At 45.5% G+C, this 25,466-nt stretch overlaps 4 protein-coding genes across 4 annotated transcripts; 1 reads left to right on the top strand and 3 right to left on the bottom strand.

Moving 5' to 3' along the window:
* Positions 1 to 140: 140 nt before the first annotated feature.
* Positions 141 to 14,751, bottom strand: LOC117142998 (hornerin). Its single transcript, XM_033307356.1, has 14 exons — positions 14,159 to 14,751; positions 12,991 to 13,081; positions 5,354 to 5,742; positions 5,174 to 5,253; positions 4,938 to 5,109; positions 4,494 to 4,834; positions 3,144 to 4,251; positions 2,237 to 3,079; positions 2,036 to 2,179; positions 1,796 to 1,976; positions 1,615 to 1,731; positions 1,430 to 1,553; positions 1,209 to 1,363; positions 141 to 1,144 (listed from the first exon to the last, which is right to left on the bottom strand). The coding sequence occupies exons 1-14, from the start codon at positions 14,176 to 14,178 to the stop codon at positions 920 to 922; spliced, it is 3,990 nt and encodes a 1,329-aa protein (XP_033163247.1). The 5' UTR covers positions 14,179 to 14,751; the 3' UTR covers positions 141 to 919.
* A 482-nt stretch (positions 14,752 to 15,233) lies between these two features.
* LOC117144164 lies at positions 15,234 to 18,541 on the bottom strand. Its single transcript, XM_033309199.1, has 6 exons — positions 18,418 to 18,541; positions 18,164 to 18,347; positions 16,758 to 18,102; positions 16,486 to 16,690; positions 16,255 to 16,427; positions 15,234 to 16,191 (listed from the first exon to the last, which is right to left on the bottom strand). The coding sequence occupies exons 1-6, from the start codon at positions 18,539 to 18,541 to the stop codon at positions 15,298 to 15,300; spliced, it is 2,925 nt and encodes a 974-aa protein (XP_033165090.1). The 3' UTR covers positions 15,234 to 15,297.
* Positions 18,542 to 19,173: 632 nt separating this feature from the next.
* LOC117142672 (TBC1 domain family member 22B) lies at positions 19,174 to 22,170 on the top strand. The gene is made up of 6 exons (XM_033306805.1): positions 19,174 to 19,631; positions 19,695 to 19,890; positions 20,460 to 20,628; positions 20,681 to 21,212; positions 21,617 to 21,840; positions 21,911 to 22,170. Exons 1-6 carry the CDS (start codon positions 19,244 to 19,246, stop codon positions 22,043 to 22,045), a joined length of 1,644 nt encoding a protein of 547 aa, XP_033162696.1. The 5' UTR covers positions 19,174 to 19,243; the 3' UTR covers positions 22,046 to 22,170.
* LOC117142671 (exocyst complex component 6) lies at positions 22,074 to 25,087 on the bottom strand. The gene is made up of 3 exons (XM_033306804.1): positions 24,876 to 25,087; positions 23,696 to 24,813; positions 22,074 to 23,632 (listed from the first exon to the last, which is right to left on the bottom strand). The coding sequence occupies exons 1-3, from the start codon at positions 24,949 to 24,951 to the stop codon at positions 22,526 to 22,528; spliced, it is 2,301 nt and encodes a 766-aa protein (XP_033162695.1). The 5' UTR covers positions 24,952 to 25,087; the 3' UTR covers positions 22,074 to 22,525.
* Between the last annotated feature and the right edge of the window lie 379 nt (positions 25,088 to 25,466).

Here is a 25,466-nt window from a genome sequence, read left to right as displayed (position 1 = left end):
CCCAACTTCGTTTTACATTTATAACTTTATTCGATCGCCTCGAAAGCTGCAGGTTTCAATACATATATATATATATATATATATATATATATATATATATATATTCTCACTTAACTTGTTCTCCATGAAGTTGCGTTTGATTCGAACATTATCATATTTATTTATCTTCATTCTTTTATTTATGCAAATGAATAAATATTTGTATATAGCACTACGTTGGCTGCAAGTAATTAATAAGCAGTTTCATCATTGACCTCTTATTGCGTTTGATTCACTTATCTCTCTCTCTTTCGGTTCTCCTGTCTGATCCTCCTTTGCATATAGTGTACATATATCATAATATATATAGAGTTTAATTTAAGTTATCGTTAGCTTTATTTTATAACTATTTATAGGCTTCGCAAGAAGTTCTTCAAGGTTTGCTTTGCTTCGCATTGTTTGAGAGTTAAGAGTTTCTTTGAGTATTTGCTTGCTTGCTTTGATTTAAATTCCATTTAAAGAAAAACAACAGTTAAAATGCAAAATAAATTAATTCAACTACAATTTGAGACATAACTAGGCATGCACACATTGAGTTCTCAGTTTTGGATTCATCTTTCAGTTATTTTTGGTTTGAAAAAGCACTACGGGTTACAAGATCGTCGAGTATTTGGGGTTGTTGCCATTGTTCTGAACAAGCTTCCTAGTCATTACGAAATAAAATTAAATCCATAGACTTTTCGTCCTGGTAGCAATTAGTGAGAAAGTTCGAGTAGCAAACGAGTTAAAGTTAAAGTAGGAGTTAAGATTAATCTCCATCATCATCCTTTGTATAAATACAAATTGAGTTTAAGTTAGATTTGGTAGGTAGTAAGTTAGGATAGGTTCATAACGTTTGCATATTGGTAGGTTGGTAGGCAGGCTAATGGCCAACAGCCCATTAGACCAGATTGGCCACGTGCGTCGTGTCCATGTGCTGAATTAAGGTGCGCATGAAGGACATCTCCTTGCGAGCGTTCTCCAGGATCACTTTGGGATCCTCCGATGTACAGCGCAGGCAGTTGGGCGCAAACACCATGGCCAGATTCGAGGAGTCCATTTTGGTGCAACTCACCACCTCGGGTATGGCAAATTGTTGCAGGAAATGTATTAGATACGTTAGAACCTAAAAGCAGAGGTATTTCTCAATTTGAAAGCTCCTTTAATTTCGCTCAAAACTTATAACTTACCAGCTGATTTATTTCGGGCAACTTATTAACTATTTCTTTGGCTTTGTCGGGATCCTCTGTGTTTACGCAATCTTCGTAGTAGGCATCCGGTATAAGTGGATCGTACAGTTCTCGGTACCACAGCTTAAGCAGACTGGCTGGCGTGTGTGCATCAACTAGGAAATGACATTGAACATTAATTTCATTTCATTCAGTAGTTCTTATAAAGAAGTAGTACTTACCCAATGTGTTTTTGTAATCAGGAACATCCCACCGATCCAGGCGGTTCTTCATGCAACCAACTTCATCCACATCTGCGGAGACTCGAAAGATTCCTTCAGTCTGCTTTCCATTCAGCAGAAGCACCTTAAAGATCGAAAAATATTTATTTAGAATGCGAATTAAAGTTAGGCCACCAATAACGTACATGCTCTGATAGTGTGGTCTGTATCCAGGGCAGCTTGCGGAAAGGAAATTTATCTTTTTGGAGATCCATGACTTCAGAAAGCGTGTTACCAAACATGCTGTTCCTTAAGATTTGTTGCTAAAAGTTGAGAATCGAGCAATTATTATAATTTGTTCTTAAGTTTTCGTGTGGGATTAGTTACCCGCGCTTGCTCCACCTCATCTACAGTTGGCTTTTTGGCTATTCGGCGTCCACTGCTCCCTATGCGATCCAAGCGGCGACAGCACACAGTTGCGTAGTGCGAGATTTGCACATGGATGGGCCACTTGCTAACCTCCAAGAAAGACGTGGCAAAGGTTGGATCGCGGTGCCGATTGACATAACTGCAATATATAACATCCAATTAAAAGTTACATTTGAATTTATATATAGAGTAACTGACTTCAGCAGCGTCGGTTGAAACGTGGGCGAAGGGGGTACGTAGGACAAACAAATGGCCATCAACTCCCATCCGCGGATGAGCGAGTCTCTTTTGGGATTCTCTGTCGTTTGCCGACACAACTGGACATATAGCTCGTCTCTTAATCTGGAAAGAACACAAGTTAATTTATGAGTTTATATATTTTCATGTTAATGAACTTACTGCTGTTGTGGTAGGGATGCACTGATAATTTCTATGGCTACTGAATTCAGAGTCATGCCTATGCGCGCCTTGCGATCCGCCATGTAAATCTGCACCAGCTTAAACAGTTCAATGGCCGTCTTCTTGTCTGCCTTGTCCCGGGACAATGCCAACATGGGTCTGCTAATCGCCTCCGCCGTCCAACTAAGCATGTCGCGCACAGATGCCTTTTTCCGGAAGATTCCCTTTGAGTGCAAATTCAGATTGTCTGCAGCGAATTTCTCTATATCACATTCTTTCATGCAGGCCAACGTAGGTCCTCCCAATCCCATGCCGCCCATTCCTGGCGCCCGTTCGCTGGGTGGAAAGATTTGCTGGATGGTGGGCTTCAGCGAGGGAGGAGCCATCTTGTGACCAGGTCGGGAAAGACTGGCTGGCGTCACAGTACCCACGGTAGCCTGCTGTTGACCGGCAACGGTACTGTGGCCGGTCTCTTCTTTGGATGATGCAGCCGGTCCTGATCCCTGATGACCGGCGCCAGCTAGGCGCGATATCTGCCGATTGGGGGAGGGCAGGGTCTGCGACTGCTTCTGCTTGGCGTCGCTCGGTTCCAGGTGCAGCTGCTGCTGGTGGGGCAGTGACGGCGGTGGAACGTGATGACCATGTCCGTGCCCAGAGTAGGGCGGAGTATTGGAGTAAAGCTGCTGACCGTGATAGCCGCTTCCGGCTGAGGGACTGTGCGATACGGTGTCGTAGTATGAGATCTGGTAACGAGGCTTTGGCTTAGGGGCTGTGGCGGTTGGAGCCGAAGGTTCTGTCGCATTGCCGCCAATTCCCTCCAGCACAGCCTCCACGTTTTCAGAGCTAATGTATAGATTGAATACAAAGTTAATTGGACTCAAAAAGAAGTAATAGAATCTATACTAACATGTCCTCCCTTCCGGCGGGGTCGTGCGACGGATACATGTACGCGTAGTAGGATACGCTGTCCCCCATATTGGCGTAGTCATCGATCATGCCGTAGTTGTGCTCCAGATAACCGCCATGCGTGTCCGATCCTCCGTCCGAATCCTCGTTGTCCGGTTCGTGCCCTGAGAGTGAGTGTTCCGACTGGCTATCCGAGTGGAACGAGTCCGAATCTCCGCCATCGCCACCACGGTATTCATAGCGACCGGACAACTTGGCCTGCTCGATGATGTAGTGTTTGAGAGGCAGCAGGTGGGGCATTTCCTGGTCCCAATTGGTGTACAAGGGCGAGGTGTTCCCATTGTCGTACTCCACGTCGCTGTTGTCAGCCTGCTGTTGATAATGATGCTGCTTTGAGCGCCGCTTCTCACCGCCTGTTCCTCCCCTTCCATCGCCACTTCCTCCGCTTACATGGTAGCCTCGTTTGTCCAGACTAGAACTGGCGCTATGCCGCAAGGAGCTCTGTCCGGGATAATGATGCGACTGCGAACGGTTTGCCGAGGAGTTATTCGACTTCTGGCGCTGGCGGGCAGAGTCGTTGGAGCCGCGCGACGAGTGCGTCAGCAGGCCAAGGTTCTCTGTCCCACCTCCCGGTGAGATAGGCCCCGATTTTCCCAGCGAAATCCTTTCCAGACTCAGCAAATCTAGGCTGTGGCTCGGCTCCTGCAGGCGCGGTGAATGCTGCAGCTGTGGCACAGTACTGGTGGCACTCGTCTTAGCCTGCCGCGAACTCTTTGTCTGTGGACTGATCGGACTCTGCGGACTAGAGTCGCTCGAGTGCTTTTTGTGGCTGCTGCTGCCGCTGCCCGCCGTGCTGGTGGCCGTGTTGCTGCCACTGGCTCCACCTCCGCTCTTGGTTGCATTGGTGGTGTGACGGCGCCGCGAGAGCGGTGTGTTTTCCACTGACTTGAAATACTTCTCGTGCATAGAGTCATCGCTGGCAGCTCCTCCATTCGCTGCTTCCGCGCTGCTCTTCCGGTACGATTTGCTGTGGTGGCCAGCGGCGGCGGGATTGATTGAAGAGGACATGAAACTGCCGGAGCGGGCCAGCGACACTTTGTATTCGCGATCTAAAAAGAGTTGGGAATATTTAAAATAAACATAAATCGTTTTGCTATAAACTACGTTTGGCTGCATTTGAATTTAAGTTCGCTCCTACTACATATATTTAATTTATATGGAAATTCATCATCTTCCTCTGGCAAAGTTTTCTTATCTAACTCATTAGCACATTTTTCGAAATTTTTAATAGCTTATGCATGTATAATTCTAGCAACCAAACGAGTTTCACAGCGTGGAGAACTTCTCGTACCGCCTCCGTAGGACTTGCCCGCTGGGGCTCCGGTACCAGCAGCTCCTCCGCCACTGCGTTGTGCGCTTCTCTGCTGATGCTGCTGTTGTGCGTAGTTGTATTGTGCAGCGGGCGCTGCATCCGGCGACATCTTTTTCTTCTGCGACTGGGGCGTGTGAATGGAGTGTGTAGGCGAGGCAATGTCCGACGACTTGGAGGAATAGCCCTGCAGGTGGTTGGGCAGCAGCTGGTGATCAAAATACTTGTCCCCATAGCCACTGCCACCGGCATAGGATGAGGATGTGGAGGTGCTGCCATGCGGTAAGTTATGCGAACTGGTGCTCTCTTGCAGCATCTCGAAACTGTAAGGCAATCCGTAACCCAAGCGCAAGCAGAGATGGAGATGGGGGTACAAAAGCAATTTAAAGCCGATGAAGTGATGGATGCCAAACCTCTAGTACTTACGCTCCATTGTCCTTGCCACCGCCACGCTGCTGCTTCTGCAGCGAGCCCAGACGTAGGTTATCCGGATGCCCCGACAGCGGAACGCCGCTGTCATTGAAGCGCCTGTAGCCATGCGCACTGGACAGACTAGAGTCGCTTGACTTGCCCGATTCCTTATACTGATTGCAGGAGTCTGTCAGGTTAGAAGGATGTTGATATGAGTCACCAAGAAGTTAGGGTTGACACAAAGCACTTACCTTGCGAACGCCTGGAGGCATAGCCCTGCGGATGCTGCTGCTGCATGTCCATCGACCGGGATGAGTCACCAGTGCCAACGCTGCAAAGTGGCCCAGAACGAAATGTAAACATATGTGAGTGTAAACAATGCGGGAGCAGACCCCAAATGGGGTTACTCAACTCAAGGCAAGCCAACTCACCGAAAGCTTTGACGACCACGTGGACTAGAGATCACTTCGCTGCTGGTTAGCTTCTCCTCCGAGCTCGCCACCGTCCCGTTGCCACCGCTGATCCGCTGCTGGCCGCGTCCTTTCTTGTTCGGTCCCGACATGGGCGAGGGTTGTTGCTGCTGCTGGGAAGCGTGCTGCACCTGCTGCTGCTGCTTTTGGGGCGTGGTCTGCTCGCGACGCTCGCTGGGATCGGTGTTCTGCTTGAGCGTCTGCAGCTTCGCCAGCGGAATGATGTCGCACTTACTCGGCCGGTGCCACACGGTCTTCTGCGTGGCCGCATTGTAGTAGTAGAACCGCTGGGTATTCGTATCAAACAGTTCCCACCACTGCGATGAGTCGGTCCGCTTAATTGGCACATCCTGTAAAGCGAGAACGGAACGGGAATGAGTTACGTACTAGAACTGGGAACGAGAACGGAACGCGGTACGCGTGGCAAAATTAGTTTGGATCGTTGTCATCTCTCATCGCAGAGAGTAGTCGTGTGTGTGGGATTGTGCAGTTCGGATTTGGATCGCTGGTTGTGGAATTTGGGATAGGAATCGAGACGGCGTTGATTAGATAAACACTCATGAACATAGATATGCCGTGAGTTGAAGCTTAAACCAATCGATGCATAATTCCTGACCGGAAAAAGTGCCTTCTGCTTATGCAATTATCAAGAAATATTACAATTGGTTACTCTTCTCTCATGAATATAACTCAAAAATCTATATATATTTCCATTCAGTTTCTTTGCTTTTGAAATGAAAACCATTGAGAATTATTCCGACGTCCAGTTCTTATCACTAGCAATCATCATTGAATTCGCTCATTTCTATGAAAACCCAACTACTACAATCACATGGCACATATTGAAAGCATTACAATTTCTGCACGTTTCAACATCTGTCTCATAAACGTATGTAGTTTCATCAGAAGTGACACCGGACCCAATGACATTGAGCTCGAGTGGTGGCAATGATGAGTTCCAATCCGCTAAAGCTTCGACGGCTCCATTGTTGCTGTTGCATGGCGCTGGCTTTTATCCCGACTCTTGAATTATCCAACAATTACACAAAGGCAGATCTATTTTGGTATCTCAGCTTGAGAGCTTTTCTTCGGGCTTAATCAGCAAACTCGAGCGCACAAAGAGTGTGAGTGGGTGTGCCTCTGTGTGTGTGTGGTGTATGTGTATGTTTATAATCTCAATCTGAAGGGTTTTATCAGCCGAGTAAATACAAATACAACAAGTGCTTGCCAAACAGGATTGAACGTTCCCCTGTGCCTCCCCGCCTGCTGTCGTTCAAATGAGCCTTGCCGGCGCATCAGTGTTGGGAAAGGTATTTACATTGCATTAAGTTTGTGTACAAGATTTAATGTACCTAGGATCTAAGGAAATTACAGTCGAAGCTCTTGACTACCAAGGGATTACATAAGATTGCTGCCATATCACGGACAATCCAGCCAACAATAGCTTATAAAGTGGATAATTCTGATTATTATCATCAATTTAAGTGATGTTTTTAAAACCCTATATATAATATATGCGATATTATATTTCGAATAACATTTATGTACAGCTTACAGCTTTTGAACACTAAACTTTAGTAATACGTTGTAGTGCACATACATCTCTGATTTTATCCTCCCTTTAATATCTGGCCTTGATGGCGAGGCGCGTGTGCTTAATCCGCTCCATCTCGCTCACTCCTCGCTCCCCATCTCTGTCTCACCCAGAAGTCAGGGTTATTTCTGCAAAATGCATGCAGTAAGAGCAGCAGTAGCAGCAGCCGCAGCGTTGACCTTGAACTTTTGCGCTGCAGATGCGTTCACTTCAGACTGCTGGGAGACCCAGCTCCAGCTGCACTTGCCCGGGCCAGTTGGGTGGTGGGCTGTGGGATGTGGGCGGTGGTTGGTCCCTGACCCACGCCCTCTTTTAATTCAGATGCCTGCTGGCGTTCTGCTGCTCTTGCTTTTGTGGTTGCAACTGGCCACAGATAAATGGCAACAATAACAATGCCCAGCCCCGCCCACCGTTCAACGCCCATCGCACCCCGCTGCAAATGGAAAGCTTTCGGCTTGGCTGCTTTTCATTTCTGGTTTTCATTTCCATTTCGAAGCGGCGCCCCGATTGCGTTGCATGTTGCATAATTTGTGGGCGCGACCAGACGACGATTGGGTGGAGAGGGTGGGGAGGGGGATGGATGGGCTGGGACCAAGGCCACCCAGTGGAGATGGGCCACTCAGATTCCACGTCGCCTCGTTACGCTTTTCGCATTGTTGGCTTTCCAACTGCCAGTCAGTAACTCAGTCAGTCAGTCATCCAGATAGTCCTCCCTCACTCAGCGCCACCAATGATCCGATTCCCCGCTGCCTCCAGTTAAATGCGAGATGAACTATAAAAAGAAACATCAAGCGACTCGACCTCGTTTTTCTGCCTGCTACAAAATTCTTACCTAACTTTTCATAATTGTGGAATATGAACAACAATGCCCTACATCTTAATCACAAAACGGTCAGCTGGAATTTGCCCATTGTGTTTGTTGGAAGTTGGTGTGTAACCAATTAATTTAAGCATTTAAACAGTGCCTTTCACATTTTCATTTGTTATCATTTCATTTTCAATATACAAGAACCCTATTTAAGTATATCAAAAAGCATATAGGCGTTCTTTTGAATTGCTGACTAAATATTCACTTTCAACTGATTAGCTTTTTTAATATTTCCTGATATTTCATAACTAAGATGTCCAGAGTTTCACTAAAAACCAGAGACCGTATTAAAATCAGACTGTCAAAACGATTTATTTTTCAAAAATATGCATATTCCTCATGGATTAAAGTGTCGGAATGATTTGCCTCTGCAGAACGTACCATAGGAATGATTACTCATACGCCCTGTGTGAGCAGAGATGAAAGGCCTATATGCGCAACAAGATATATACATACTAGTAAATAAATGTGATTCCTACTCCAGAAATTGGGGAACGGACTTAACCATTTATTAGATTGATATGATTTAATTGCGACCCCATTAATTTCGTGAATTGAGCCAAGCTTTATATATATATACACATATATAGTAGATCCCCCGATTAATGCATTCCGTTTCGTTATCTGCCATTCAATTTGCCAACCATTTGGAGTACAGCATGTGGCATGTGCGTCTGGCGCTTATTGAAAAACAATTACAACTTTTAATCAGCGGCAAGTGGGTCGATCGAGGCAAAAAAAAAAAGAAGAAGTGAGGCACGCACAAGATTTCTAATCGCTCGGAGTCTAGAGTTCCTCGAATACAAGAAGACTATGGCCGAGGTCAGTTTCGGACCCAAACCACTCTTCCTTTCATCTGCTCATCTGTTCAGCTGTGAATCATGCAGCGGGAAAACAAGCAAATGATATTAAATGAGACGCAGACACACTGGGGTAAAAACAAACGGAAAGTCAACGCGCAGCTTTCAGTTGGCCCCGCCGGAAAATTAGGTCATCGCCAGAGCAAATTTTGAAGTCCAGCGTAGATCTCGAAATAGAATCCATGGAGGCGATAACATCTCGTCTCTTCAAATTCGAATGGAATGTGCCGCCAAAAATCGAGAGCAATGAATAGAATTGAATTGAACTAAAGCCATATATACGTACGTGTGTAGATCTGACTTCAATTTAAAGTTTGCTCACTTTTCTCGTCGCATAAAAACAATCCCGCAATAACTTCATCCAGACGAAAGCAATAACAATTAAATATCCGATTTATAGATTAAGGCAATGCAGTTATCGCCGAGTCGGGCACATGTTTCACATTCCCGCCAGTGGATCGGAATGCAGATCGCGATACAAATACGTATTTATAGATCAGTGGGCAACAAAAGAGCCTAGTCCTACGCTTATTTACGATATGGGGCTACTAAATAGCTCCACCATAGTTCAGCAACCCGGGAAATTAATTCATTCATGGGGGGGATGGATCTGCGTTCGAAATTGACCATCAATCAACTGCACGCACTGACAAATAAATACGAGTGATTCGCTTTTATGATGAATAAAATGTATATGTTATAAGTTATATAAGTTCTTGAACCTCCTGTATTTTCCCACAAAATATGACTAAGCCAAATAAAGCACAAAATCATTCGCGTTGCTTAAACTCAGACAATTTCGCCTTTGGGGTATTTGGAAATTTTTAATGTATCTTCGCCTGCAAGAAGCTCCGAACGACGAAATTCATTAGCAATATTTATGCACATTTAATTGACTTCGTAATTGCTTTCAAATTGTGCCAAGCAAAGCGGAAGAAGTCGGTATTTAGCTGTGTGCCTGTGTGGAACCGAATAGCACACTTTGGCCGCAGCGACAGGAAACCAAACTTGGCCCAAGAAGGCAATGGGCGATGGCCAAACGACGAGGAGGAAGACCGGGTGCCTAGGAATACCTCAAACTCAAGTCTGGGATCATAGATAATGCATGACATGCATATTCAGCAAGTGGGTATATGAATATTGAATTCATTAAATCAAGTTACACAATAATAGGTATTATTCTATAGGTACTGATTTCGGTAATTCTATTTAGGAAATTCAATTAATCTATAATTTCTGGAATATGATCATAGATCATAGATTCTGATCATAGACAATCTTTCGAATGAAATCACTTCTTTGAAACTGAGTCTTAGGTCTAATATGCCCACAGTAGAATGGGTATACAGCGACCTCACTGACAATTGAAATATTTTGTCGATTGCGTAGCCCACGAGCCTCCACTGAAGCGCAGAGGAAGGCCCAGATCGAGGTCTGACCGTTTTGGAGGAGGCGCCGCATTTGGTTGCACCATCCCCCCTCTGAAGGGGGGGACTGGGATTGCGGATTGGGCGCGAGCAGTTGGAGCACATGGAGCACTTGGATGACGCCGGCGGACGCACGTGAACATCCAACGAGTCTGGTGCCTACTGTCTTGGGGTCTTGAGGCGGGTTTCGTAATGTGAAACATGAAACGAGCAATGGACGTGCAACTTGTGGGCAACTTTTCTTTTCTTTACTGTTTCTCCCTGCCAACCGGAAGTTTTACAAAGCCAAATGGGCAAAAAGAGCGACAAAAAACAGTATGAAAAAGTTGACAAAACGTCGAGAGGCAGGGAAGGAGAGGGAGGGCGGTAATTTCGAGTTATAATAAAAAAAAAGAAAGAAAGGGGAGAAAAAAGTAGACGGTGTCCCAGCGCAATTGTGAATAAATTTCAAATCACGTACAATGAACGCAGCAGCAGCGAGAGTTGTCGTCTGCTTGTTGTTGTTGCTGCTGCTGCTGGTGACACCAAAGGGAGCCCGGCTAAAACAAAGCGCTGTAAGTTGGCCAACACAAGCAGCAGCGAAAAATCGAGAACAGAATGTTACTTATTTAAAGCGAGTTAGCAATGAGCTAGGGTGGAACAATGAGTACGCAGCAAAGGGGTGCTCGGCAAGGTGGTGCGGTCACCCCAACTTTAATAATGCCATTTTCACGCCGCCCTGCATAAATTGTGCGGATTATATGGCGCAGTGAAAAGGATTCACTTCCTCATCGCCACGAGGGGAAGCGGCAACAAATGCAGTAGCTGCAATCAGATACTGAAATCGGGGGCAGGTCTTTATAGACCTTATCTAGTACTTCGGAAGGGGCACAATGGAGTCGGAAGTGTCGACTTTGCGCTGCCAAATTCACAAAAGAGTCCCACAAATCGCAGCTATGGTATGTTCATAGAACAGGTTGAGGAAATTTGTAGGTAAGCTTCTTTAAAATTATTATAACTAACATAATATAATAATTTATCAAATGAAAAATATATAGAAACATAAGCTATTATAATGTAACTTCCTTTGAGATATTCCTGAAGATTACGTTAATTTTAGTTTAAGAAAAGATAATTAGCTCAGCAATAAAGTTGTGAGAAACAAGTCCATTGATATTTTAAGCATATTATGCTTTTCTTAATCTGCTCTCACTCTCATTCTCTCTCTTTTTGGTCAAAGCCGTGTTTGTGGGTGCGGAGGGGCAGTAATCAGAATGCGGATGACGAAGTCGATGAGTCAAACGGAGAGTGAGAGTGACAAAAACCGAAATGAAATGCACATAAATAAGCATTCGAAGAGGGCAAAAGAGAGAGCGAGAGCCCGGCGACTGAAGCAATGGCAATGCTTTGATGGTAAGATAACGGGGAGGGGGAGAACGGAAGAAGAGCCGCAGGACGAGCAATAAATCATGGCTTAAAAGCGGACCTAACACCCACTTACACACAAAGAAATTATTTGAAAGTTGTCAAAACGTCAAATTTTTAGTTTGAGCTGTTTGTTTTCAAAAAATTGTTGCAGAAACTTTCTTAAATTGAGAAATATTGCAACAATACCATTTAAGCCTTGAAATTTGTAGTTGTAAATAACTACAAATACAAATACAATAACTAATATAATTTCATATTAATAATAAATAAACATTTCCCAAATACGTTTATTTTGATTTAACTTTTTTTTCGTGTAGCTCCTCACGTAAGCCTTTCCATTATGGATGCAGGACATGCACTCTACTGCACACACATACCTTCAGAAAACTCCTGGCCAAGTGTGTGCAATCAGGAGCGAAACGAGGACATTGCAGGCCAAAAACAAAATCAATGAAATTTTCCCTACTTCCTTTGGCAGGAGGTGAAAAGAGAAAGGCCAGGGGGTAGGGTATTGAAAGAGGGGTGGCCTGGTATGTTCGTCTGGCCGATGTTTGCCTTTCGGCTTCGTCCTGCAGGCGAGACCAAAGTTATTAGTCCGCAACACCTTTTAGCGTTGCCGCATTAGCCAAACAGCATAAAAAATGCAACAAAAAAACACCATGCATTTCAGCAAACAGACAGCCAATGGTTTTTCTTTCGATGCCGTCTGAAAAGGAAAAGTTTTGCCTTCAGATAGGGAAAATATTTTCACTGAGGCATGAAAGACTGCAACATTTCCTCCTTTTACCCAGCTGTTATATCAGAACGGTTATGATGATGCGATCATCATTCGACAGTTATTTTAATATAATTAACCTTGGTCACGCCACTTGGCGAAGTGGGTTACGAAAAATTTGCAAGCCAAACACAAGCAAGAAAATTGCGCAAACAAGTAACCCCGAGTAGTAATTAAACCGCCAGCCGCACAACAAGTTACTCATCTAATCAATGAAGTGAGCGTGGTCACTGAACCCCATAAACATCTTGTGTTGCGTAAGATAAGACGTACAAACTGTTGACTTCTCATAACTATAATTAATAACCAATGAATAATACTCATATTCAATCATGATGTTCGTCTTAAATCTTCTTTGAACGCATAAAGAAATAATTAAAAACATGATATTACAAAGATGTTAATAAAAGTAATGTAGATTTGAATAGTTTTTAAAGGAGAACATATAATTAAAGTCGAATATTCTTTTTAGAGCTTTAATAAATATTGAAAGCCAATAAAACCAATGCCCATTAGGTGGCAGAAAAGTTGAGACAATAACTCAACAATGTTTTAATTAGATTTTAAGATAACGTTTGAATCACAGATGGCTTCCGTTCGGAACTTAATTTTAGAGCAGTTCTTTGCTGATAGACATAAATATACAACTTAAGAGACTTGTACTTACTTCTGGTGGATCCCAAACACACTCGCCGGTGGTGAGATTGGCGTACATGTGCTCCTTGGTGCGAGGCTCGATGATTTCTACCCATTCTATTCTGCTTGTCCGGAGCAAAGAAGGAGATGGGAATCCGGAGAAGGCGAGAAATACACATAAATAAGACATAAAATGCGATTGCTTCTATTTTCGAGCGGCCGAAAAATGTATCTCAGGAATGCCAGCCGCCAGTCAAGTTTCTCGAGATTCGAAACTTTCTGAAAAACGCCCTCAAAAGCGGCAGCAAAAATCAACAACGGGCAAATACCCCGGCAAATAAATGTTTCATTCAACATTTCAGAGCATTCATTGAGGCAATTTCATAGGAGATACCAAAAAGTTGACCAAAATCGGCATTGTGCGTAGCATCTTAATGTGTGTGTGTGCCGGTTTTCCCCCATTCAATTGGTCTTTTCTCTATGCTGACAAACATATTTAGTCGAGCATTATCCGGTTTTTCCTTATTTGAAAATTGCAGTCCTGACACACTCACACACACACTTTTACACACGCCTGGCCAAGAATGGGAGTTGGGAGAGAGTGGGTGAGGTGAGCAAAAGAGGGTGTAAGTGCTGGTAGTACTCTCTCTGGCTCTCTCCATTTGGCACATTTGGCGGACGACGCTTGTTGCCGCGCCTTGCCAGAAAATCGATTTTGCAGGCGCCTCGGGCCACAAAAAGAGCCAAAAAGTGCATAAATCAGGAATTTAATCAAGGTAAAGGAAAATGCACGCGACAAGCGAGAGTGAGAGAGGGAGACTCGAAGAGAGACACGCAGGGAGGGAAAGTCGCCACCCACACACGCATTCTCACGCACGCACACACATACTCTGGCAGGCAAATGCGGTTCCTTCCGCACTCATTTTCATCTCCCTCCCACTTCCACTTGCACGTCCACGCCCACCATCTCCTTTTTCCACCCACCCACTCGCACTGCATGGAAATTAGCTGCACTCAAGAGTGCCATTTATTTAACAAAAGCATCTGCAGCTGGTCATTGTTGTTGCTGCTCTTGCTTTCTTAATAAATTGTATACACAATTTCGACATTCGCGATGTCTGGAGATTGCCGTATTTGTTGTTGTATTTCTTTGCTGCCGCTGATGGTGGTGTTGTAGTTTGTAGTGTAACGGCACACACCTTTCACAACTTGAACTCATTTTTTTCTCTGCTCTTTATTAGGGGGCTGCTGCTGCTGGTTGTTGTTGTTGCTGCTGCTGCTGGCGGTTTCTCTAGCTTGTTGTTGTTGCTGCCTCCTTTTGCTATTTCTACTGCTGCCGCTGCTGCTGCTTCTTGCTCCTTGCCTACATACACACAGGCACAGGCTCGAAAGCACGCACACACCCCGAACGCACTTTATATATATAAATATATATATTATTTTCTTTCACTTATTTTCGTTTCGACCGCGACAGCGAATATGCAATTTTCCTCTCAATTGATTTTTTCTACACACTCGCACTCCTTTTCACATGCGTGCAGTTTATGTTGCTATTGCTGCTGCTACTGCTGCTGCTGTTGTTGTTGTTGTTCTGGCTGCCGCTGCAGTGCAACTTGTAACACTTTCACATTTATGACATAATGCACTGGCCATATTTTTGCTTGGCTCTCCGTTTGTGCAACTGCATGTTCCCAGTGCCTTTTATTATTTATGCTGCAGTGCGTGCAAATTCGAACGCGAGACGATCCGCTTTTCGCTGCATCTATGCGCTGAAGATGTGCCGCAGTCGATGGGCTTGTCGATAGTGCGAAGGCTCGGTGCCGGCACTATCGATTGATAACTTATCCGATAGTATCGGCAATTTATCCGATAGTATCGGATACGTTTTTAATGTAGTAGTTATTTTATTTTTCGGGTTTTTGCGTTTTAAATTTGAAAATCTAAATAAGACAATATTTTTTGGAAGAGGTATAAGGTAGCTTCTTTTATGGATGTATCGATAAGAACTCGGTTCACATCGCTCTAAAAGTGTGTCATCACCAACAGAAAACCAAAACAAACACGACGCGAACGGTGTGACCAGCACACCAATAATTTAAAAAAGGAGCAAAAACTTTTGAATATAGGTCGTCTTGATTTGAAATATGGTTAGTCATTTAAAACATTGTTTTGTTACTGTATTATTATTTATTTTATCTGCGCCGGCGAAATAAAATCTCATTTTGTGTTCAAAACTTAGTTATCAAAAATATTTTATATTTCTCGGAAAAACACTTTTAGCTTACTTCACAGAGGGGACTTTTTTTTTTTTTTGACTGGAAAACGACTTAGCTCGGGATTAGTAACAGTCCGAAATCATGTTCTCATCGTCGCGCTTCAGCGCACCTAGGATGTCATCCAGCAGGGAGGTAAAGTTCTCTTTGCACTCGAACCACTCCTGGTGCTGCTTGACCAACTGGTCCAGGTCAATGGTCTTGAGCTCCTCAAAGAACTGCCGCAATGGCACTGCGAACTGCTTATAGTAGAACTCATCGATGTGCCGCTTCTCTGCTGTTTTCCCTTCCGCGTTTATCTGCATCTGGGTCTCAAACGCCTTCTCCAGGAGCTGTGCATCCTGCGAGTTCAATATGGACTCGATGACTTCGTCCGCCTCGGCTGGATTGACCGGTGGCTGCTGTGGAATCGGAATTGGCTGCGGCTGGGACGGAAAGTCGAATGTTGGCCGCTCTCTGTCCGAGAGCGGCGATCGCATTTCAATCTCTTCCATTATGCCCTTGTAGCGCTCGAATTTCTCCGTCATGATCTTGACGACCTTAATGAGGAATTCCAGAAGCTCCATTGAAGTCTCCTCGCGCAGGCACTTGAGCAGGATGCCAAAATATCCGTACTGTTGTACGCCACCAAATACTTTAGCAATGCTGGTCTGGATCTCTTTCTCCGTCAGCGTGACAATCTTCTTCTGTTCCTTAGAGAAGGTCACTGTGGGAAAAGAGCCATCTATCATGCCCTGATTGCTGAACTGGCGGTAGAACTCGCGGCGCCAAAAATTCAAAGCATTCATCTTCACCTCCGTGTGATGATCCCCGATAACACAATAGTTGAGGGTTGAGAAGAGCGTGTTCTTGTACTTCTCGTGGATCTTGCGGTGCTCGTAGATCTTCATCAGCGTAATCACGGCCTCGGCTCTAACGATATCGTTGTTCTCCCGATACATTACAAAAAGAAGATGGTCCTGTCAAGAATTCAAAGAGTTTAATTAATGATTGTTTCTGGGCATATAAACAAATAAACTCACCACAAGATCGAGCTGGCTTAGACCATTCTCCCACAAAAGGTTTATGGAGACCATTTGGGAAAGACACTTGAAGGCAGACGCTCTCACATAACCTTCCGAGTCATTCTTGGCCATTTCGTAAACTATCGGGGGTATCTTTGAGTCGATTAGAAACCGTTGAAAGGCGGGAAACTCTACAGGAGCAACGAATCATTAAAGTTAGACATTACGTTAAGATAATCACATGCTTACTGATGCGGGAGATACTGGCTATAGAGGTGGTGAGCTCCAGCGTTGTGTCACGCACCTCCCACATTGTGTCGTGCATTCGCTTGACGATAATGGGACCCAGACAAACCAGCGCTGAGCCCTGCAAGTTATCCACCAAAAGAGCCATGTTCGGTGAAAGGAAATGCTCCACAGCCAGCTGGACGAGCTTGAGCGCTTGGACAGTGCACTGTAAATACAGAAACAAATGTAACTGAAATTTTTACCCAATGGGAATGAGTGCATGTTTCGCTTACCCTGGCATCCATGCTTGTGTTCTCCAGGACAAATGCCAGACAATTGACCAGGCCAATGGTCTCCACCGACTCCTTCCACGTGATCTTGAAGCGTTCGATCAAGGTGCGCAAGCCCACCATGACGGAATGCAAAACTTGTGGATCGTTGACGACCTGTTCGGTGCCCTGGGGATACAATTCTAGGTAGGAGCTGCCCGCGCTGCTCACGCTGTGACAGTCTTCCTGTCCATTATTTGTTATAACACTCATGGCCACTGCCTCGCGAAGCACATATAGCAAAGCCTGACACACAGTAACCGCCTGCTCCCGATCGAGAACGTTTTCCAGGGCCAACAGGCTGTGTATGCACTTGTTTGCCAGGCCGGCCGTCACCAAGCCAAGAGCCATGCCGTCTGCAGAAAAGAAATTGTCCCGCATTGTGTAACAGAGCCGCAAGGTCTGTTCGCAGGAGATCTCCAGCAACTTGACAACATAGGCGTCGAAGAGCTCTACCTTGCTCTCCTCGTCGGCGATCTTTCGTGCGTACTTCATGGAGAAGAGCAACGGCAGCATGTGAAAGCAGATTAGCTGGTTTTCAAACGTAACGCGCTCTTGTTGGATGACAATTTCCTTGGGCGCACGAGCTCCTAGTTTTTTCCACAGTACATGATTGAGCTCCGCCAACTTCACAAAGCTCAAGCCGTCCTTGCGGGTAATAAAGAATTTCATGAGATTAAAGAATGCCAACCCGAACTCGGTGAACTCCTCCGGCGGCTCGGTGCCGTCCGGATTCAGCAACTTTTCGTGCAACAGCAGGGCAAAGTTATAGCTGCTCAGCGTGGTGAAGATCTTCTCGATAAAGTACGGATTGTGGGTCATATCGATTAGCTTCCAAATGGTAATCTCGAAGTCGTGATACTCCTTGAGCAGAGTGATCAGAGTGGTGCGCTCCTCGAGCACCAGCGTCTGCTGTAGTATGTACGACAGCAGATCCAGTGTCGCCGAGATCTTGTGCAACAGCTCGTTGTCGTCCACCTTGATGTGGATGCGCTCCACGCCGTCGGTGTTCTTATACAGATTGTCGTGAATCGGCTGCATAATCTCCGACAGAATCTCCAGGGTAACAGCCTTGTCGTGCAGCTTGTCGCAGGACTTGTACAGCATGTTGTAGAGCACCTGGCGGGCCTCCCGCACCACGTACAGCGTGTGATCGTTGTTGGAATACTGGATGAGCAGCGTCCAGATGCGGTGCATACGCAGAAACGCCAGCACCATGCTATACACGGTGATGGCTTTCATCAGACGTATGCCACCTAACTTAATCGATGGGCTTAAGTTGTGTTCCCTCTGTAGGAGTTTCACTGCTCTAAAATGGCAGTGGATTTATTTTAAGAGATTACAGCCAGGTTTCCTATCCTGCCACTCACCTGTTTACTATATCCAGCTCCCTTAGGCGCACGATCATCCACTCATTGTTCGCCAGAAAACTGGTCAGATTCAGCATGAAGGATATCACCTTAGGGTGGATCTTGTTGAAGTCCTCGGTCACCGCCGTGATGCATCTGTCCACCCACTCCACCACGAATGGGGTCTGCAGCACAAAGGCGTTCTCTACGGGCAGATCGGATTCATTTGAGGATTTAATGGCAGATAGCGGGGCCACTCCGATTGGTAAACTCACCCTTGGCCTGCAAGTGTGTGAGGAGCTTCTCAAAGTAAACATTGTTGGTAGTGGAAAAGTTCTCGCGCAAAAATATGTCAAATATCGTTCGCAGGCGCGACAGCACCTCCTCTTGCTTCTGCATCTTGCTGGTTCCACACTGACTGCTTAAATGGCGACTGCCCCTTATGGCATAGTTTTGGAGCTTGCAATTGTTCCACCGAATAATGAAATCGTTGATTGCGGGTTCTGGTTCTTATCACGCCGAAAGGCACTTGTTTTGCACTGAGTGGCCGTGCACGTTTGCAGTCGAAATCCAAAGCGCATTCGCCAGGGTTGCCAGGTGAGCGGTCATAGTCATGCATCGAAACATATAACGGTCAATTGGATAGTTCCCATTTATCTGTTACTAATAAGTAATAGCATTACTACCATTAATTATAATTACCTAGTTATACTACTGAATACTGCAGAAAGAAGGACTCTATCCAAAACTTTTTCGTTTTGTTTATACCCCTAAGATTACGCCCTTCATTTAATAAATTGTTAATTAAATACCTTTTTTCCATATTTCTAAAAGCATTTACATAGAAATAGGTCTTGAACTACGCGTTTTAATTTTTAAAAATGTATATGTCTGGATCGACTCGTCGGAACCTAGTGAACCCTCTTCTCCTCAAGTAATGGGTACCAATATGGGTCGGTTTCGCCCCAAGTGATCACGACACGTTCGCATCACTACCAAGAAGTGTCATGCGGTGAAAGCCGTAAATAGCTGCGATGGTCACACTGTTTTTGATGCAAAATAAAATAATGACGCTGACATAGAATCGGATCTAGGGAACGTATGATGGATAACAATGTAGAGCAATTAGCAGCAAAGAGCCAAACTGAACTAGCCGAGTCCACAGCAGCAGCAACAGGAACACCAGGAGCAGGTGGAGCAGTAGTAACCGTGGCAAGTGGAGCCGGACCAACGCCCGGCGCAAACTCCTCGACCTTTTGGAAAAACAGCGGACGTCGAGTGCCCGGACGGCCGAGTCCCAAGCGGGAGCTCGAGAAGGCGGCGGCAGTTGGGGTAGCGGTCGGTCGCGGCGCTGCCCCCGGATCTGGCATGGTGTCCACCTTCACCGAGTACCAGAAGTCGGTGAGCGATGCCTGGGACATGGGTGACGACGAGTTCTGCATCATCAGCAGCACGGAGGCGGCTGCCGCGGCCGTTGGAGCTGGCGGTGGTAATGGTTCCGCAACCCCGATGGTTTTCCTCAACCTCTGATCCCGTTTTGATCCCCCAACAGATGCTGCTCATTTCTCCCGGCAAGTGTCACAGACGGTGGCTCTCAACGTGATCGAGACGCACTCTCGAAGCAACCAGAACCATAATGCATCCCGGTCAGCAAACGAAAGTAGCGCAGATGTGGTCCCAGTCAGCAGTAGCTCGACGGACGACTGCAAGGAAGACCGCAGATCTCTGCCGGACAGTAACGAAAACAGGTGAGCGGCGCCAACTCAACTGGGAAGTCAAAAAGAAAGTTGAACCCAATGCCTGCAGTTGTGCAAACAAGCCAGGGGTGTAGAGTGGATCGAACCCGCTTTCTGAATTATTTCCTAGGTGCTATTTAAAAAGAATTAACGTGTTTATTATCAAAGTAGAAATTAAAGATATGAACCCAAGAATTCCGTCATATAAAATTTGAAATACTACAAAATTAGATTCAAATTTTTAAACGATAATATAAGCCTTTACATTATTTTTACACTTTCAATTGTTTTTTAAATGTGTTAAAGGAGTTACAATCATGATAAACATATTAATATTACTTTGTAATTAGATTAAAATTACCTATGTATGTTCTTAACCCTTATGGGCGCTCCCAATTTATTATTGCCATTCGCCACGTTTTAACGAATATTAAGCAACTTAGCAACCGCTCCTGAAGCATTTCACTTTCTTAACTGATAGCCACTCCCAGCTCTTCCAACAGAACAATGTCGGGCGACGCGGAACCAAGACCGAAAGCAATCAAGACCCCAACAGTTAGTAATATAGATGGCCATTTCAGATCTAGATTGAGGAACTACCCGGGCAGACCGCAATTGCAGAAGATAAGCTCGAATTGCCAGGACAGCGAGTACGAAACGAAAATTGAAAAATTCCAAGTGGTGCTAGACTCGCCTCAACTGGACTTGGTGGCTCTCAAGAAGATCAGCTGGTCTGGTGTGCCTCGGAAGGTCAGCATCGAGCAATCTTTCGTATTGTAATTCTAATAAAACCTCACTCCAGATGCGCGCTGTCAGCTGGCGACTCCTTTCGAAGTATCTTCCGCCTTCAAGTGAGCGAAGGATGGCGGTGCTGGAGAGCAAGCGGCAGGGCTACCAGGACCTCAGGCACAACTACTTCCGGGTGGATAGCCAGGATGAGACGCAACAGGACACATACCGCCAGATCCACATCGATGTGCCACGAATGAACCCCCAGATTCCGCTCTTCCAGCAGCAGCTTGTCCAGGAGATGTTCGAGCGCATTCTCTTTATCTGGGCCATTCGCCATCCTGCCTCCGGCTACGTGCAGGGCATCAACGACCTGGTCACGCCCTTCTTTATCGTCTTTCTACAGGAGGCCTTGACGCCGAATACGGATCTCGAAAAGTACGACATGTCCACGCTGCCCGAGGAGACTCGAAACATTATCGAGGCGGACTCGTTTTGGTGCTTATCTAAGTTTCTCGACTGCATTCAGGATAACTACATCTTTGCCCAGCTGGGCATACAGGAGAAGGTTAACCAACTCAAGGATCTGATACAGCGCATTGACGGTGAGTGGAAATGCTGTACCTTTGGCAGTAGATAAACGTCACATCAAGATTACCTTGCAATGAAGGTGATCAAATATAGATAGAGATATGTTAATGCTCTTGTGATAAGATAAATTGGAAGGCATGGGGCTTGTGTAAGCAAACCAAAACCTCATCAAAGTCAAGCCATTTTGATGTGCCCTGTCAAAGATACCGAAGATGCTTTAAATTTTACAAATTTACACACGTTTGTCCAGAAGCTTATATGGTTTAAGATAGCTTTTGGTCAATAGGCCATGACACGTATTAACATTATTATGATCGCAAGTGTTCGGAACAGATAAAAATAATTACTAGATAAGCCAATTGGACATGCAACCTACAATTGCCGAGTGATGATAATAAATTATAATTTGCTTTTTCAGTGAACTTACATCGTCATCTACAGGCACATGGTGTCGACTACTTGCAATTCTCATTTCGCTGGATGAACAATCTGCTGACACGCGAGCTGCCGCTGCACTGCACCATCCGATTGTGGGACACATATCTCGCAGAGTCCGACGGCTTCGCCCTGTTCCACTTGTACGTGTGCGCGGCATTTCTTCTGCACTGGAAGGAGCAGCTGATGCAACAAAACGATTTCCAGGTGAGTTTCGAACCGGAAAGATGCCTTTCCCGCAACGTCTACTGATCATTGCCATCTTGCTATGTGACAGGGTCTCATGTTGCTGCTACAAAATCTGCCAACACACAACTGGTCCGATCGACAAATCAACGTTCTGCTGGCCGAGGCATTCCGCCTGAAGTTCACGTATGCGGATGCGCCCAAGCATTTGGAGACGAAGAGTTGACAAAAGCAACACAAACAACGCATATACGTAACTTAGAAGTTAGTTTATTACGATTTGCGGAATATACCTACACAATACACGTACGCTACATACATCTAATAATTATATACAATTTGTTATTTAGACGTTCCTCTCCGTTTGTTTTCATTTTATGTCGTTTTCGTTTTGTATTTATCAACAATCCGTACGTAGGCAACCGCTAAAGTTCTGCGCTTTTTGTACATAAGAATCAAAATTCAAAATACAACTTTACACGTTCAACGGGTCGAGCAGTTTCAATTGAAATTTGTCTTTTATAAAAACAAATCGAATCAAATGTAATGAGAACTAAATACTTTTTCCATGTGAAAACTCAAATTAGCCTAAACAATAAAGATGAAAAGCTATAGTTAATGATTACACGAAGAATTCAACAAGGAAACACTCTGGTAAAACCATAGTGTTTGCTTAAAGCCCCAACTAACTAACAGCCTGATATTTCTAATTCTGTCTATCGGCGATGTGCTTTAGCTGCTTTAGCACCGTCTCCAAAAGCTTCTTCTTGTCATTCTTTCTCACCAGCGAGAAAATGGGCTTCTTGTCCGCCTCGCGAATCTTTTCCAGTATCACAATAATAGACTGAGGTTGCACCAGATGGTAGCGGTTCTCTTGCTTGCCATAATCATGGAAATACGTGCTCCATTCCTCTAGAATGAGCAGGTCCAACAGCTGACGGTTACGCAGGAAGTACTTGCTTAGCTCTCCTTCCTTCAGACCAGGCACGGGTTCCGAGGCCGCAAAAAACTCGCACTGCATTAGATCCAGGTTGATTTGTGTGAGGGCTCCGGTGGAAATCTGCTTCACATCCTCGTCATACATGATCGAGTAAATCTTCTCTGCTATGTGCTCGAAGGTGCGTCGGCAGGCCGCCTGGGCGATGTGGGGCAGCTTGAAGGCGAAGCTGTCAAAGGTGCTCTTAAGGTAGGAAATCATGTCCGTAATGAAGGCGGAGGCTATTCCCGGCGGCTCTACCAGTAACCAGTCATAGGCGCTTAGCTCGAAGAACTCATCGATCTTCGAGCAAATACGTAGGCCCACTTGCTTCTCGGCGTCTTGCCGAGCCACATGGAACATGGCCGATGGTGTCTGAGATACACTCCTCTCCGTGTTAGTCATGTGACACACGAACTCGTCCAGAAACGGTCCTGCCTTCTCCAAGTACTGCGTGTCGATTATAATCTGGATGAGCTGCGTCAGCGTAATGCTAGGCTGGCGGAACACCACAGATAGACAGCCACTGAAACTTCGCGTGAGCAGCAGATTGGCCGCCTTGCGCACCATGGCGGCCACCTCGTTGGGCGATAGGGTGAGCTCCTCGGCGAACTTCATGCAGGCGTACATGAATTCCTTCGCCTGGTGATACACCTCCGGCACCATTCTCGAAAAGGGGAATTTCTTCGGAAAGGGAGCGTTTTCAAGCTGTTCCGAATGGAAGGGGAATCGTTCGATGATGCATTCATACTCTTCCGTGTTTTGCACAACCATGGGCAGGAACTGTTCCTTGTCGAGAATTTCGCGGAACACATGCACCCAACGTTGCAGTAAAACCTGGAAAGGAAAGCCAAAAGTTTTACAAACAAAGTAAGGCTTATAAAATTTCTCAACGCTCACCTCATTATAATGATCCCGCATGTTGTGCAATAGTTCCCAGAGGATGTTCACGGTGTAACCGTAGCACTTAAACGTATTGATGGACAGCATTATGAGGTTCTTAATGCGCAGAAGGATATTAGGATCGGTGCAGGAGGAAGAACTCATGCTGATCTCGTTGACAAACTTGGTTAGCGAGCTGGACCACAGATCCTCCAAATAACTGCTGGTCACGACATCGCCCGCCGTGTTTTTAACGTGATCCTCGACCACAAAGAAGCCAACGATGGCACAGATGTACGTTTTGTAGGCCTCCAAATTGTCGTGCATGTTGGGCGGCGGTTGAAGCACCAGTTTGGCCTGATCCCTGCGCTGCTGACGGTAGTCCTTCTCGAAGTACTCCCGCTGACCCAGCACCATGTAGATGTGTAGGCAGCGGTAGATGGGGGAGAAGTCAATGAGGTCCTGAGCACTAACGTTGGCACCATCATCATCCCCACCAGCACCTGATCCGCCGGCTTCGCCTCCATTCATCTGCTGCATGTGCTCGGCAATGATGGCGTTGATATCACGCTTTTGCAGCTGTTTTGTGTGTGTGATGGCCAGCTCGCCGATGCGGGGCGAAAACTTGCGGATGTTCTCGAGGAACTCTCGAAAGTCTGAGGCGGAAGAGCGACGGATGTTTTCCTTGATTATGGGAATCTGTATCTGCATCTGGGTGGCGAATCGATAGTTGTGTGTCTTTAAGCGCGTTAGGTGCTCCGTCTCTAGCGTCTCCAGAGTTCTTAGCGCCTGGTAATACTGCTTGTTCTTGGCCTGCTGTGTGAACTTCATGTAGCACTCCAATGCGGGCAGACAGGATTTGAGCGCCTCGATGGCGCTGGCCAGATTGGATTCGATCTGACGGGCACGCACTAGATCATTGCCCTGCTGAATCAGCGAGGCGCTGATCTGGCGAAGGGAAGTGTCCAGGGAATGCACTTCGTTGTGCAGCTGCTGTGCCTGCGTGCGCACCTGGAGCAGCTCCTGAATTGAGTCGATGAAGCCCTGGTAGTACAGGTTGCAGATCCGCTCGATCTCCTTGTCATGGCTCCGTATACGCTGCTCCAGTTGGTCGCCAATCTGCTTGGTGTTGTTGCCTGTTAGGAAAAAGGGAAATGGGCGTAAACACAGTGTGCAAATTGCTTATATGCGCAGTCACCTTCGAGTATCGAACGGAATGTCGGTCCCCAGTAGTCGTCCACCGCCTCAATGTCTTGCACGGTCACTTTGGACATCTTAAAACGCTCTTTTTACTCTTCTAAACAACTTTTTACCAGAACTTAATGAGCAATTATTTCGCCGAATTATCGGTGTGGTATATCGAACATTTACTAAGTGTTATCGAGGTTTGACTTTCGATAACATACGATAACAATATTAGGCGGTATGTTTTAAATTATAATACAAAGTTGTGCCACAGAATTTCCGACTGCATATACATTTAAAAAAGTAAATTTCACAAAGATTGTAATAAAATAAATAAATCAATCAAATGGGCAAAAACTAGTCATCAAATTACAAACATAATTAACAAAAACCTAATTTCATATAATGCTAACCTGTTCATAACTATTTAAGCAAAAGACTTCGTTTTGTAAAATATTTGGAAAATAATTAAAGATTTAAGGCTTTAAGGCCAATGCTATTAGTTATGTTCGCCTACATAATCATGGTGGGTAATTTTGCTTACAGAAAAGTAATTAAATACAGATGTGTGAATAACTCAGTTTGGCGCCCTATTTTCAAATAT

This window comes from Drosophila mauritiana, chromosome 3R (assembly GCF_004382145.1).
Source record: "Drosophila mauritiana strain mau12 chromosome 3R, ASM438214v1, whole genome shotgun sequence".
NCBI classification, from domain to species: domain Eukaryota; kingdom Metazoa; phylum Arthropoda; class Insecta; order Diptera; family Drosophilidae; genus Drosophila; species Drosophila mauritiana.
This window is presented reverse-complemented; position numbering and strand designations above follow the sequence as displayed.